This window comes from Zeus faber (genome assembly GCF_960531495.2).
Source record: "Zeus faber genome assembly, chromosome: 11".
Classification (NCBI taxonomy): domain Eukaryota; kingdom Metazoa; phylum Chordata; class Actinopteri; order Zeiformes; family Zeidae; genus Zeus; species Zeus faber.
In genome coordinates this window covers 15,594,152-15,610,014 of record NC_137205.1, presented here as the reverse complement: position 1 = coordinate 15,610,014, position 15,863 = coordinate 15,594,152, and the positions used below count along the sequence as shown (strand labels likewise).

General features: G+C 45.1%; 2 protein-coding genes across 2 annotated transcripts; one reads left to right on the top strand and one right to left on the bottom strand.

Annotated features, from left to right (window-relative positions):
• The first annotated feature begins 4,374 nt into the window (after positions 1 to 4,374).
• LOC307237462 (lipid droplet assembly factor 1-A-like) lies at positions 4,375 to 6,490 on the top strand. Its single transcript, XM_080010177.1, has 6 exons — positions 4,375 to 4,441; positions 4,549 to 4,635; positions 4,900 to 5,068; positions 5,647 to 5,792; positions 5,887 to 6,029; positions 6,333 to 6,490. Exons 2-5 carry the CDS (start codon positions 4,549 to 4,551, stop codon positions 5,959 to 5,961), a joined length of 477 nt encoding a protein of 158 aa, XP_079866303.1. The 5' UTR covers positions 4,375 to 4,441; the 3' UTR covers positions 5,962 to 6,029; positions 6,333 to 6,490.
• On the bottom strand, positions 6,485 to 10,200 carry LOC307237461 (ER lumen protein-retaining receptor 2-like). Its single transcript, XM_080010176.1, has 5 exons — positions 9,971 to 10,200; positions 8,650 to 8,750; positions 8,384 to 8,542; positions 8,026 to 8,278; positions 6,485 to 7,793 (listed from the first exon to the last, which is right to left on the bottom strand). Exons 1-5 carry the CDS (start codon positions 10,059 to 10,061, stop codon positions 7,759 to 7,761), a joined length of 639 nt encoding a protein of 212 aa, XP_079866302.1. The 5' UTR covers positions 10,062 to 10,200; the 3' UTR covers positions 6,485 to 7,758.
• Between the last annotated feature and the right edge of the window lie 5,663 nt (positions 10,201 to 15,863).

The window sequence follows — 15,863 nt, the reverse complement described above, 5'->3', positions numbered from 1 at the left end:
CAGTGTGTCAGAATGCATGCACGCCGATCCATCAAACACCAAAGTCGGAAGAGATGGAATAGCAATAGAATATCTGATGAGAAACCTGCTGATTATCCTTTTTTGTTGTTATTTTGTTTCCTGTGAGGCTATGATTTCTTTCGAGTTTTTCGAAACGAATACTCTGCAAACCCGGTGACCCAACTTCCGTTGCAAGTAAATAAATAAACCGCTCTTCGTTTGCAGAATTGCTTAACGATTTTCCATATACTTGACCGAAAAAAAGGAAACGACAAAAAAAAGTCGCCTCGCCGTAAGATTACAACGGTACCACAGTGGAAGTGTGCATGTTGTTGTGTTTTGTGTTGATTTGTTCTAATTAAGAATTGGAAACTCACTGGATAAGGTACACTGAGCGACTACGCGTGATTAAGTGGGTGACACTGCAAACCCTGTTGTTATGATCATCTACAGTGTGGAATTGGTTCGCTCCAGTCACTCTATTTGATATACTGTACATCAGCACGTAATGGCTTGTTAGGTGCATGTAAATACAGAATGAGGAGGAGGATCACGCAACATATTTTATTGTATAGTTGAATGAAACACATCCTCCTCCACCCAACGGGAAGATGGAGGGGATTTTTGGTATCTGTGGCAATGGAGCTGACTGGGTGGGGCTGTCTGGCTCAGGTTCTAACCCTGATCTCTGCAGTGCCTTTTAGCACCCAGTGTGTGTGTGTGGGGGGGGGGTGGCTTTGAGCCTGAGCCGTGAGCACTCCAGGGCCACAGGACAGGAACCCCCCCCCACACACACACACACACACACACAAGTACAACTGCCATTCTGGGAGACATGATGCAGGCTCCGAAGACATTTTGTTCTCCTGCGTGGAGCTGTTGACCGTCAACCTGTGCTCCGCTTTAAAGGGAAGAACAAAGAGAGAGAAAGAGAGAGAGAGAGAGAGAGAGAGAGAGAGAGAGAGAGGGGAAAGAAAGGAGCAATGGAAAGCCGAGAGACGGACACAACAAAGGAACGCCAAATCCCTCACAAATCACTTTAATTCCCAGCATCCTCCAATAACGTCCGGCGGGATCGAAGACGTGGACGAGCGCAGAGCGCGATTTCAACACCGGAGGTAAAACGGTGACATAGTCTCAGTTTAGGGTAATGGAAACATGATGTTTGAGGTAAGATTTGGATCAGTTCGCCCAACATGAAATCACGGAGGCGTTTCTAGCTCTTTCACCTTCTTAGTTGTTTATGGGAATTTGCGAACATACCATCCATCCCAATTTGTCACTTGACGAAACTAGCAGGGATTTTTCACTCAGGCACTGATATAATTTTGTGATCCTCAGGTATACATGTCATATTCAGTATTCAGCCTAGGATAGGCTAGGCTAGGATAATCTGCAGCATGGCCTATGGGTGTAGGAGTGTGTCACCGTGTAAAAAAGTTATTGCCTTTTGCCTCCCATTCCAAGTATTCCCCCAAATTTGGTGAACCTCAACAGCTATTTGTTTTAAGACCTCCCAGTGCTCCTTTAGATGTTTCCTGCTTTAGGTAATGTTTGTGCACGTCATGGTCCACCCATAGTCTGTGGTCTTTGCAGGGTCACGGGGTTGGCCGGGACCTATCTAAGCTGCCAAGAGGCATAAGGGAAGGAGACATCTTGAATGGAACGCCGGTCCGTCGCAGGGTCACATATGGTAAACCTGAACATCAATTTAGAGTCTTACAATTTGAAATGTAGGGTCTTTGGGGGGAAGAGGATACCCACGATGAGATTCAAACATGGCTCAGACGAGAGCTGTGGGGCAACAGTGCTACCCAGTGAGCCGGAACTCCAACACACCTACGCCACCCATCGCGAGAGCATTGAACCATCACCATCCAAGACAAATCCCTGAAATCCAGGCCCGGAGTGGCTAATCGGGAGGAGGAAGATTCCCGGTGACCCACTGGTTGTTGGGCCGGTGACGAGGCAATAATTGAAATTTTATCATAGCATTTACAAGAATTTTGTCATCACTATACTTGCTGCAGCACCGGCCGCTGCTGTGACTTCTCAGCCGCCTATCAGTGCCTCACATTCTCTCACACACACACACACACACACACACACACACCGCCAGCACGCCTCCGTGGCCTCATTGGATACCAGCGCGGCCCGCCCACACCACAACACTGGATGCTGATAGGGCATGAGAGCAGCCAGTTTTCACATGATAAACATCACGTTATAACGGACATTCGTCCGGAACTGCCAAGGGAGAGGCTGATCGCTTCCCCGGAATGAGGTGCTGATTCACAGACAGCTGCGGCGCTGAGAGTTGGTAGCTGTTTCAATTACGTATTAGGGACAGTCTACAAATTACACAACTAAATTTTAAGAAGTTAAAAAAAAAAACATGTTGCCATATGAATGAGAACACTAAAGCGAAGTCTATGTGCTTCTGAGATCTAATATACGTGTTGCACTGCCTTTTAATTTCAAAATAAAAGCATTTTTTTATTGCCATTTTTTAAATTACAAAGTTCAATCGTTTTTTGTGTCATGGGAGCACTCAAACTAGGTCTATATAAATATTGGATCCAGCCTTTGGCCTTTGGATTTCAAAATTAAGATCTTGGAAATTTCTATTTTGAAATCAAAAGGCTGTACAACATGTCATTTATGCCCCGGTATTATTACTTAGTCTGGGCGTGATTGAATGTGACATTTTTTAAATTTCAATAGAGAAGTCCCTCCCAGTGGGCTTGTGAGCTGCCCTGCTCAAATCCCTTTATTGATCAAGGGCCACACAGTTTGTTGGTGCTTGGTTGGTGTGTTGGTGCTCCGGCCTCTCATCACCCTAAACCACATTAACAACCGTTGCTTGAGATCTGGGCCTAGCTGCGAGAAAAAAAAGCTGTCAAAATGCCACTGAAATCTTTCTACAGGGACGTCTGGTGGGAGTAAAGAACCTGATTAAAGGGTTGTAAAGTATAAATAAAGCGTTTGATGCAACAATTGCGGCACGTGCATTTGAGTCCTCTCACTTTCGCTCCCTTCTTCCTTCCCCCGAAGCTCTTATACACACACACACACACACACACACTCACACACACACACACACACACACACACACACACAAATATTCATAACTCAGTAGCTTGTACAGCATCTATAACTTCTGAAGCCTTGGTTCAGTGAGTTCATCGTGTTCAACAGTCTGGAAAGGTAAACACAGTCTCTCTCTCTTCACTCGGCGCCTCGACAAAACAAATCTGCCCTGTTTACTCGATACAAAACAGTGTGATTAATTGGTACGGCCTGTAGCTGCAAAGGGCCCAATAAGTTGTCATCACTAGTCCCAGGTCTAGAGTCTCTCCCCTCATTTCTCCTGTGCAGATTAAAACACATCACACAATAGTATTTTTCGATTACATACAATATTTTTTTTATGCTATCTAACTTGGTTAGACTCTCTATTGTGTCATGGTGAGAGACATGGGACCACTTAATACCATTGAAACAACAGAAGTGCAGGGAAATTCAAAGTGATCAATCAGTTGGTGTTTTGCTGTGGGGGTTGTATGGGTATTATACATCAAGGTCAATAATTACGATTACAAATATTTTAACATTTCAGATATTTTGTTCTTGCTGATCCCATGCCTGTACAAATAGGATTTCTGTTTTTAGATAACTCGCATAGATGAGTGCTCCCTCTGGTGGATCTCTGGAAAATTACTATTTTGTATTCCCAGGAAAGTCCCCCAAAAACTCCCTTCAATGGCTCGACAACAGCCACTGGAATGTATGTGTGTTTTTATTATTTCAGGAAAAAGTAGCCAAGACCTTCACAGGACATGTCTCAAGGGTATACACACAACAAATCTCATTTATACCTTTATTTATTGTCTAGCTTGAATTGTTCTGTCGAAAGAAAACTTGATTCATTGATTCACAAAGAGGGGAGAGGGGGTGATGTTTTTTGGGTTTTTTTTGTTGTTTTTGTTTTTACACAACAAATCACATGATTCATCGCCTGTCCAATACAGAGAGTTTGAATTTTATGGAGCAATTAGGCTGGGGCGTGGAGGACTGGCCATAAAATCCTAGTAATTATTGACAACGGTGATTTTATGACAGTGAATTATGAGTGTGGGGGGGAAAGCAAGATGGGTGATTGTAATGAAGTGGACAATGGCACATGTGGATCGATGTGAATGGCCAAAGCAGTAACTAGCCACCAGGCAACAGGGAGACAGTAAAAACACTAATGATATGCACATTCATTTATCTATTTATTTATTATTATTATTATTATTATTATTATTATTATTATTGTTTTGATGTGTTCTGCTGTGGCGCCGCAATTATCACCGGTAGAATGACGTCACATCCGGCTGCTTCCGTCGCAGCGTCCCGCCGGGTCGACATCGACAGGACTCTAGATTGTTCCGAAGAGGTCTATTTCTGCACTTACTTTTGAGAGCGGAAAAAAAAAAATATGGCATCCGCAATTTGTTCAGCCGAGACAAATCAGCGTTTGGTATTTACTCTTTCCTTCCGCAGATGTGCGAGATGCCTTGCGGCCGCAGTCTTCCCCGGAGCCCGGAAGGGTGGCGCTCCCGGTCGGACGGCATTTACTGTAACACCAAGGTTGCTCGACCGTCTGTAGTCCGTGTTGCCCTTCAACTGTTCATTCTAACGGAAAAGTACATTGAATGCCAGTTTAGTGGGGTACCCCATGAGGCGGGGGGGGGGGGGGATGGTTTACAAGAAGAACTTGTGGGAAGGGTGACCTTGATAAATAAAGCAGAGCATGGCGTAGCACTACCCAGTGTTACCTCACATCTCACCCCAGTGATTAGGGCAGTAGTTTGGCCCGAGGTGAACTGACACGTTTTCTCCGCTTGTCGCCAGGTGTCAGAACTGATGAGCACCAGAGTGGGCCGCTACCTCGAAAGCCACCCTGTCCTAGCACTGGCGGTGTTGCTGTTTGGGGTCATGGCCACGTTACCCGTGGGCCTTTTCCTCGCGTTTGCCCTCGCCACCGGCGTCATGGCTGCAGCAGCCTGTGCTTGCCTGGAGGGTAGGTGTGACTCCCAACAGTTGGGCACCGAGCCCTTCGTGTTTATCATCCGCTATGAGACGGACGGTGGTGGAAGAGGTATGCCGGGCCTTCTTAAGTAAAAGCACAAATACCCCGAGACGAAATTGCTCTAATCAAGGTGAAAGTACCACTTTGACATTTCTACGGAAGTAAAAGTAAGTGGGATGTAAGTACTCGCTCTCAAATAAGCTTAAATTATTAAAGGTAAAAGTACTTGTCATATCCAACGGGAGCCTGTGATACAAGACCAAGCGATCTGATTGGTTCTTCGTGCTTCGTCTTGGTTATGTCCATAAATAGAAATCCTGATTTCTGTATTCTTTAAAACTAGAGTAACTGGCTAGAATTGTAGTCGAGTAAAATGTACAGATATTTGCTATGAAATGTAATGGAGCAAAAGTCTCCGAAACTGAATATATTTGGGTAAGTACAGATACTTGGAAAATGTACTTAAGTACTGTGACAAAGTACTTGTACCCTGAAACTTTCCACCACTGGGAGAGGCTGGCATACATATTTCAAGGAAACTTGAATTATAAATAACCTAATTTTCCTAGTTTTCCTGCTGTCCGTCGGAGGCCTGGCCCTGCTCTGTGTGCTCTGTGGCCTGGCTCTGCTGTCAGCCCTGCTCTCCTCCGTCTTGAATGTCGGTTTTAACGCCTCCTCCACCATCTGTCAGTTGTTCTACATGCAACAGAAATGGGTAATGCATACATGACCTACTTTAGTGTATTTGTCAATAACAGCAAAATGTTTGATAATATTTGATTTGTTCCTATAAATGTTCTGTTTTGCAGTTTGAAAGCGATGGTGGAGTCCACACAGTTGATACTTTGCACAAAACCTCAGTGTTTGGGAAGAACAAAATGTAGATTTCCAGGGAGGGAAATCCATCTGCACTTATAACCCATTGACAGAGAGGCCATTACAGGAGGAGGAGGTAGGAATTCTGTATCCTGGTTGAGGACACTCCCATGAGCCAAAGATTTTGTGGCTTCAGTTTGAGGCATCAAATTGGAAGCCTTGTAAATTTAAATAATGTGTTTGCATCAAGTGTACTTGTTTTTCCAGACCTCAGTAGTGTTAGAATTCATGGAACAATTAGCTTATGTATTTTGACTTGGATGGCGTGTCATAATTTAATCTTTACAGAAACACTGAGAACGATGTACCTAGAATGCAGACTGTATTAATCACATTGAATATTTTAATCAATGTGTAAATATATACTCCTTATTTACAGCTTTTGCAACTACTTCCTGCACAGAACTTCAATTGAATGTGAACTATGCTAAATGTATTATCAACATAGTTACCTGCATTAAGTTCTGTACTGCCAACTTATTCAGTCAATAAACGTTAAAATGTGAAATTTCTTATATTAAATTATGAATATAAACAATAACAGACCCAAATGGTAGTTTATTTCCATAATATTCAACTTAGTCAACAGCTACTTATTCTGATAACTCTTTTATAGAGGTGGTATGCAAAAAAGGACAATAAGTTGAATAATTCATGAGGAATGCCTAATGTAATATTTTGCAGAATTTTGGAAAATGTAACAAGCCTATCTAAACATGATCAATTCTTTCCTCCAATGTTTAATGCCTCACACACCTATTGTTCACAATGTAAGACAGAGGAAATGTCACAAACAGTCTTAATTTTGGCAACAGACAGGACAGCCAAAACTTAATTTTTGTCCTGAAACACAAAGTGAATCAATCGTTGTATTATTATTGCACTGACTGAGCTGGGGTCATTACTGGAAGACTCTTACATAGTGCACACTGTCTCGTTTGTTGATACTGTGCAATAGCACTGAATGTATGTCATCATCTAATGATCAGAAACACAATAAACACCAGTTTGTAGGAAAACATGACTTTTAACACATCTGGTAAGAGTTGAAATGAGGAGTTGCAATTCAAAGCAGGTCAAGGAAAAGCAGATTCAAGCTCTCGCAAATAATAGGATAGTGTTGCTATTAAAGTCAGTCGTGTTCGATTTTGATGTGTTTAATTACAAAAATGCCTCGATGAGAATAAAAAACATTTGTAGCAAATAGTGACTCTGGAATTTTAGGTTGTTACAAAATGGATGTAGTGTTTAGGCCTTTAACAATATTTCCAAGAGGATACAAATTATAGAGCCATAATAGTGGTAATGGGTTACAAAAAAAATGGATATACAAAAGAAAAAAGTCCTGTAAAACAAAAGTACACTGGTTTGAAAAAAAATATTTTAAAAAAGGACACTGAAAAATGGGACGTTAATCTTCTTTCAGGCATCCAGATCACCATTCTCACACTTTAATAAGACTGTACATTTGTGCATTTAACTTGGTATCGACCCAATTTGTGACTGTGTGTTTCGTCATTAAAAAAGTATACATCTCACATGTACAAAATGTGTTTCCTCTATTTGAACAGCAATGTAAAAGGTTTAAGGCAAAAAGCGGAACACAGAAATCCAAGGGTTAAAGTGTTGACCTGGAGTGATCTTCGTTCGACTCTGGAGCTTGTTGACATTTACTAGTTCCATCAATAATGCTCGAGGAATATGGTTTCTGCCCCTCCATTGGTTCTCTATCTCAGGCATCCTCTGCTCTGAGGGATTCCATGATGTCATCTCCACAGATGCAGTGTGTGCTGGGAGTCGCCCTCTTACGCTGGCAAGCTCAGCTTCTTGCCTTTCAACACTGTAAGGAAGATTGAAAGATGGTCAATATGACCGTACTGCGCTACTCAGTGTAGGGTTAGGGTATATGAGCGGGAATGTGTAGGATCATTAAATGGTAAAAAAAAAAAGTTTTTAACATTGCTATATTGACAGGTACTGCTACATAACAACCAACCAACTACATAACAAAATGACCCAAACTTCGTTACATTAATATTCAACAGACTGTTGCTAAGCAACAGAGAGCGTACCTTTGGTGACGTATAGGTAGAAGAAGTCACAGTAGAGGATCGTCTGGACAACCCCGGCCACAATGGCAATCATGTCGAAGAAGCCCTCGAAGTAGAAGCGCCAGATCCAGTTGAAAAGGTAGAGGGTCCGATAGAGTCCCAGGCAAAACAGGTAGTGGGTGGTGATCGTCTCTGCCTCGCCCGTCTTGCTGATCATGAAGAGCTGGGGCAGAATTGCCACAGACTCCAAGTAGATGGAGAACGTCCACAGGATCTAGTTTGAAGATAATGGCAATATTAAGGAATGGCCCACATCCACATATTGGTTAATACTTCCAAATCAAGCCATTAAAAATGTAAATCAACACGCAGAACCAACCTCTAGCGGAGAGAAGTCATGGTTGATGAGAACAGCCAGGCCCCCCACAGGAACAACCAGAAACTCAACTCTGAAACTGTCATGGTTGCCGTCATAGGTGGCCTTGAACTTCATGTAGATCATGTAGACTGTGGCATAGGCGGAGCCGATGTAGATCATCTGACGGAAGAGTCCAAAACATTAGAGTTGATTAACGCCATCCTCTTTTCACGGTTCCGGAACAGAGGGGCGGTTCTTTGATCAACCGCGCGTGGCTTACGTCTCACCTTCATGCTTGTGTTGTATAGGGAGATGAAGGAGGTGAGGAGATCCAGGTACCGGGTGGTGAACACCAAGGCAAAAAGAATCTGGCTCTTTCCAGAGATGCCTAAAGAACAACACACAACAGTGACGTGCGTATGAAGAACTGGGAGGAAACATTGTCTGCGACGAAATCTGTTGCTAAACGCACCATTATTATTGTTACTGCCGACCAAGAGACAGAAGGCAAAATGTAGAGATGAGGGTAGATAAACAAATCACTAAAGATAATATTCCGTGTGGCATTTCAATTGTATAAAGAGCTTCACACCGGGCTACAACGTCTTCTCATTGGGCACAAATGTCGCTTTCGCGGAGCAACTGTAAACGCAGATCTCTGAGGCCGTAACGGGCGGTAATGCGACGGAACAAGAAGCGAGCCGCCATACGCGCACACAAGCAGAAGAGAGACGCGGAGGAGCAACGGGCGAGCGGCTTCCGTAGCTCATCCTAGAACGCCACGTCAGGAGCCAGACCAGAGCAGCCGATAATCGATCAACCAGTGATCGGCGACGATTAAATCACGGGCCCGTCGGCGACAACGAATCGAGCGCTGTCCGGTCTGGTGCCCGCCATACCGTGGCCGTGACTTGCGTCGGTCGGTTTGAGCCGCAGGGCGGACACACACACGCCGCGTTCGGGGCGCGACGCGAGCCGACGTTGGCCGCATAGTTTGAAGGCACCGCTCTCCGGCGATTAGTTCGCAGCGAACCTATCTTAGTCGATTGAGTTGGGAATCGGGAGTCACTCCGGCTAGAGTGGGCGAGCGAGTTCGTCTTTGACTCCAAAACCTACGAACATCGACGGTTAAATAACGACCGAGGACTAAATTCAGGTCCAATGAATTTGGCATAATTAACACCGAATGTGTCTTATTGTATAGGTGTGACATTGTGCATTACTTTGCCATAGGGGACTCCACAGTTCGCATTCTTCCGCCTCAATAAATATTTCCTGACAGCGAAATGATTCCTGCGAGAACTCCATTCACGAGTCAACAGAGCCAACCGGCTTTTACACCGAACGAATTCAACGAACTCGACTCTTTTTTTTGTTAAGTGACTCGTTGGGAACCGATTCCGGGGGGGGGGAAAAAGAGACGAGCCTGACTTCAAATGAAGGCACGAAATGAATGGGGGGGGGGACGACCCCAAGCTCAAGCTAACGCTAGCTACTTTAGCACACGGCCAGCTAGCGACCCGCTGAAGAGACCGACGCGTCGAAATGGTCTCAAACTAAACGCGTGACATTAAAAGAGCGGTGGTGTTCAGGCGGCTGCCAGCGTACCGGCACACGACCTGCTCTTCCATATCTTGAGCAGCAGGATGATGATGGCAGCCAGGTGAGAGAGGTCCCCCGTCAGTCTGAAGACGTTCATCGCTGCAGATCGGGAAGGGGCGCGGACCTACGCTATGCGTCTCCTTCGCGGGCAGGTGCGCTTGTCAACAAACGTTTCCCCTCTGCCGCTCTACTTCCTCTTTGCAGAGTTATTCGACGTCTCGCAAATGGTCGCACGGGGGCAGATTTCAAAATATGGCGAACGTGCGAGTCGACGTGGAAGGGGGCGCGGCCAAAGTCCAGGAAGGACGCCGATTGGATGAATTCTGAAACGAATGACGTCATGACGAGTCGTCGTCGTCGTCGTCGTCGTCCCCCCCCCCAAAAAAGTTGTCGTTCTACGCTCTAAGTTAGATTCTTACGCCGAGGCTTATTAATGCTGGTTATGATTATCCTTTGATTTAACAATTAAAATACAATATTTTATGCACATATACGAGATATATAAATAAAACATTTTATGCATATATACATATTTGATTATCTATCTATCTGTCATCACATGGATAATGGATATGTAACATTGTCCACCTCTGATATGTTTGATATTGTTGCGGAGGTTCTGCACACTGTGTCACCCTGGAGGCTTGTACAGAGCCCTCTACACTTTTGGGAGTTCATGCGGAATTGGGATCACTAGGTACTGGAGCACCAGGTCTGCGGGTTCTTGCCTGGAATCGGATTCCTCTTGTCAAGAAGACAGAAGCAAGTCAATTTGTTTCCGCGAAAGACCCAGTGGGGTCGCCATTGAGTCTGACGCAGAACCTACACAGACAGCTCACAAAGAAGTTCCGTAATTGCAATAATTGATGTAATTTCCCCAATCCTCTTAATAACATAATGCCCTCCATTGAGTCTCACATGGAATTTAGTGATACAAAGATCCACTTTTGAGGACCCCCTTCGTATGTCAAGGGAAACACCTTGGTGATGTCCCGTCTCGACTACTGCAACGCCCTCTTAACAGGCTTGCCGGCCTGTGCGGTGAAGCCACCACAGATGATACAGAATGCGGCGGCGCGACTGGTGTCCAACCAGCCAAAGAGGGCACATGTCACTCCGCTGCTCATCGAGCTCCACTGGTTACCTGTAGCCGCCCGCATCAAGTTCAAGTCTCTTATGCTGGCCTACAGAGTGATTGCTGGGAACGCTCCCACCTACTTAAATGCTCTTGTAAGAGCACATGTTGCCCCCCGGGTGCTGCGCTCGTCAAATGAGCGTCGCCTGGCTCTGCCGGCCATACAGCCACGGCAATCCAGGCTATTCTCATTTGTAGTTCCACGTTGGTGGAACGAGCTGCCAAAAATGACCAGAGCGGGGACCTCCCTCTCTGTCTTTAAGAAGCACTTGAAGACCCAGCTCTTCAGTGAGTACCTCCTCTCCTAACCTACAATTACTTAGCACCACCTTGCAGTATTTATTGTTACACTAATGTTGTTGTTACACTAATCTCTGTCGCAATGTAGCTTGAATGTTATTCTCCCTTGTAAGTCGCTTTGGATAAAAGCGTCTGCTAAATGACTAAATGTAAATGTAAATGTAAAACACACTTTATACCTGAGTCTACTCAAAACCGTGATGCCTCTCGTTTTCACAGCGACCCCTTCAAAAGAGAACATCACAGAGCCAATAGAGTCCATCAGCCCTGCTTGTTGCAATGAAAATGAATAGGGACAAGCTGTATTTATTTCCAGAAGCACTTCACAGTGTGCCTAAATGACCCAGGACACTGCAGTGGTCGTTGCCATAGCAGATTTGAGCTGTTGTTTTACAATTGGGCGAGACAAAAAAAAGTGTCTGTTCCATATTCCATGTGGATCTTCATGTGTCAGAGAGACAATAGCAATAATAGCTACAGAAATCATACAAATAAATGCTATATTCAATCAACATCTAAAATTCCAGCCTGTCCCTGAAGTGTGTGTGTGTGTGTGTGTGTGTGTGTGTGTGTGTGTGTGTGTGTGTGTGTGTGTGTGTGTGTGTGTGTGTGTGTGTGTGTGTGTGTGTGCGCGTGCGTGTGCGTGTGTGTGCACGCAGGATGTCTTCTCACAGAGCATCACTCCTCTCTGCGGCACTGGAAGGTTGCGCACGTGAACTCTCTTTGCAACTGATGAGCAACTGACCTTTCAGTTGCTCATCAGTTGCTACGAGAGTTCACAGGATGTTGGAACGGCGGATGCCGCGAGGGTTTGATTCATAAACCTTCATATGGAAACTTAATGTCCGTGCTTCCATAATCAAAGACAATGGTCTGACCTTCTGTCTGAGATTTTTCATATTAAGGACAAAGTGTCTGTAGCTATCAGGAATATACACTGTCATTTATTTACCCGCGGTAGATATAGTAGACACAATGTGTAATTATGTGAATTAATTATGACATCCTTATCAGGTCCTTCATACAGAAAGACACTACGGGGGTGAAAGAAATGAGACAATGATGGTCCTGCATATAGAGATGGAAATAACCCACCAAGACATTGTGCGATTATACCACAGCAGCCATCAAGCTCTGTCTGACTACCGCTGTTATTTATTTTGCAGATATTCTGAAGTGAATACCTCAGGTTTTGTCTAAAATCAGAGAAAACGGAAAAGAGGTCCAAGGTAATAAACAAGCTTTTTATTTGTAAACAGCAAATGGTGTAATTAAATAATTAAAAACAAGTGCACAATTAAATAATAAATAATATAAAATGGGGAAAAGCATAATGAATGATATAAATAAATCTTCTAAAAAATGTAACTATAATCAAATTCCCCCTTTTTTCAAATGTAAACTAATCGTATAACACTTTGTTTTTTCTTAATCTGTTTACGTAAAAGATATGAAAGGAGTTGGGATGGTTTCATTGTCTTCACTGCAAGTCTCGTGTACGTCCACATGGGGGCGACACCTTGCTTATTCAATCGTTCAGACGCTCCGATTTCATTTTCTTATTTTCATCAGAATCAGAATCAGCTTTATTGGCCAAGTTTGTGTACACTTACAAGGAATATCACTCCGTTGTTGTTTTTTGCCTGGTTCTCAAAGTATTTTACACAGAATAGACATGCAGCTGAAACAAGGACAACAAAGCAGAAGAAAGGTATGTGCAGATATAATATATATATATATAATATAGAATAATATACACACACACACACACACACACACACACATACATATATATATATGTGTGTGTGTGTATATATAAATAAACAGCAATGAAATTTGTGACAGGACAATATTGCAATGGTGCAGGAATAAATATGGTTATTTCATTTACTTGCGGTAGGTGGAACGTGACAGTATATGCATGCGTACAATATACAGCATATACAGTGTGCTCAGATTTATACTGTCAATGATGACATGAACATGTTAAAAACTGTTTAAACTACAAAATATGTTGTTGTGTATGTGTGTCGTTGGGGTGCTCCTCCTGAAGTCCACCGCCTGGAGCTCGTTCAGCTCCATGTTGTTTTGACCGCACCAGAGGGCCGGCTGTGCGACCTCCCGTCCGCATGCAGACTCGTCACCGTCCAATGAGGCCGATGACCGTTGTGTCGTCTGCGGACTTCAGGAGTCTGACAGCCCTCCTGAGGTGCAGTCATTTGTGTAGAGCAGGGGTCTCAAACTCAACTTACCCGGGGGCCGCTGGAGTCTGGGTGAGGCTGGATATCAAGTATTCCACAAAAAAAAGTGCAACTGATCCAGTCTTCTCAATCTTTATTAATAACAGTTCAGAGCATGAAGGGTTCTTCAGAACACGGGTTTCTCTTACCTACTCCTTGCTGCCAGACACCTGGCGGCGCCTCCTCTCACACGGCTGAGCCACGTTTGGCTGGAGGGAGGAAGCAGTTGAGACCCTCAGTGCGGCTTGAAGATGCTCATCAGTAAGTTTGGACCTGTACTTTGACTCATTAAAGTTCATGGTGGAGAAGAGCTTTTCACACAGACACGTCCGTGTTACTCCACCTGTCTTCATTTTTAACGTCAAGTGCATTGTCTCATGTTTTATATCTTTTAATTACTTGCTCTTTTTGATTAAATTGTTCCTGGTAAATTTGTTTTCTTTTGCGATCGCACATATCTGTCCTTTTTCCTTCTCTTTATTTCTCTTGTAATAATAATCTATAACTTCTTCTTTATAATAGTCAGCTTCTAACCACCATTTGGCTTTTGTTCGTGCCGCCCACCTCATGCTATTTGCTGTGCATGTCATTCTTTTCCCTTTCCTACTGCAACACTCTGCTGTCTTTATGAGGTCACTGATTGACTCCTGTTGAGTCCGCCCACTTCCTGAGTCTCTGCACCTTGCACTGGGCGACAGGGTGTGTTTTCCTTCCACTTTGTGTCACTCCGGAATCACCTTTCAACCAAGTGACTAACGTTAATAACACCACCGGAAGCTGTCACGAGCCTGAGCTATGGTGGCCCATAAGTGATAAAAAAAACAAACATAAAACGCCCAGGGCAACGACTCGCGCAACGACTCGGCGAAAAAGGCGCGGGCCGCACTAACACTAAACTTTGACGCCAAGTAGGGGGCCACAAAATATCGTCCTGCGGGCCTCAATTGGCCCGCGGGCCGCGAGTTTGAGACCCGTGGTGTAGAGGGAGAAAAGAAGAGTGCACATCCATGGGGATAGGGGGTGCCAGTGCTGACGGCAGCCTCGCCTGCTGCCTCCTGTTGTCAGGACGTTTATGATCCATTGAGAGGTGGGGGCTTGTACAGTGAGCTGGGTGAGTTTGGAGCGGAGGACTTCTGTGTTTAACGCCAAGCAGAATTCCACAAAGAGGAGTCTTGCATATGACCCTGAGGAGTGGAGGTGTTGCAGGATGTAGCGCAGTCCCGTGTCCACTGCATTAGCCTGTTTGCCGAGTAGGCAAACTGCAGGGGGGATCCAGCACGTCCTTCGGGTGGGCCAACACCCTAGTCTTAAAGGATTTCATGACCACAGACGTCAGGGCGACGGGCCATTCGTTCCTGTGATAGAGGGTTTCTTGGATGGACCAGACGTGGAGCACTTGAAGCCGGAGGGGACGGTGATCCATCGAAGATCCGTGTGAAGACGGGGGCCAGCTGGTCAGCGCAGACATTCAGGCGCGAGGGCGACACGCCTTCTGGGCCGGGTGCCTTCCTGGTCTTCTGTTTCTGGAAGAGTTGACTCATCATCCTCTTCACGGTTCCCGAGTGCCGGCGGAGGAGTCAGCGGGGAAGGGTGGGGAGGCGGGAGGGGGCGCAGTCGGTAACCCTAACCCTAACCCTGCTTTCAAACCTCTTTGATACTCTGATCTCCTTTGTCGGTGTGTTTCGGGTCTGGTTGTACCGGATCCCGTCCCCGCTTCCGCAGGCCTCCTCTTTGGCCTGACGAAGCCGCCCGAGTTTTACTGTGAGCCAGTGTTTACTGTTGTTGTATTTACCGAAAGTTTTAGTCGGCACACACAAGCGTCCTCACTAAAACGTATGTAGGATGTGACATTGTCAGTGAGATCGTCCAGGTCTGAAGCAACAGCCTCAAAAACACTCCAATCAGTACAGTCCAAGAAGGCCTTGACCGCAAGGCTGAGCAGATTTTAGTTTCTGCCTGTTACGCCATGGACGCACTACACGACTTTCGCAGTCGTCGGATCGTTGTACTGTTCACACTACGCGACTTTCCGTCTTGGGATCGGGAATCTTGAAGTCGTCGTCGACTACATGACCGATCGGCGTCAGGGCGTCACACGTCACAAGATCTTTCACCAGGAGGAATCCCCGACGAGGCTGTCGCGTCTCCAAACCACGTTTTGTCACGAAAACGCACGCGAGAATTGACGCCGGAAATGACGCGACGCCGTGCGCGGGACGGGATT

Bases quoted from the DNA above. Each gene is read 5' to 3' on its own strand.
- LOC307237462 (XM_080010177.1), top strand. From the start codon at position 4,549: ATGTGCGAGATGCCTTGCGGCCGCAGTCTTCCCCGGAGCCCGGAAGGG. The intron at 4,636-4,899 runs GTTGCTCGACCG...GCTTGTCGCCAG, and splicing joins GCATTTACTGTAACACCAAG to GTGTCAGAACTGATGAGCAC. The intron at 5,793-5,886 runs GTAATGCATACA...TCTGTTTTGCAG, and splicing joins TCTACATGCAACAGAAATGG to TTTGAAAGCGATGGTGGAGT.
- LOC307237461 (XM_080010176.1), bottom strand. From the start codon at position 10,061: ATGAACGTCTTCAGACTGACGGGGGACCTCTCTCACCTGGCTGCCATC. The intron at 8,279-8,383 runs GTTGGTTCTGCG...TCTTCAAACTAG, and splicing joins ATGACTTCTCTCCGCTAGAG to ATCCTGTGGACGTTCTCCAT. The intron at 7,794-8,025 runs GTACGCTCTCTG...TCTTCCTTACAG, and splicing joins CTACCTATACGTCACCAAAG to TGTTGAAAGGCAAGAAGCTG.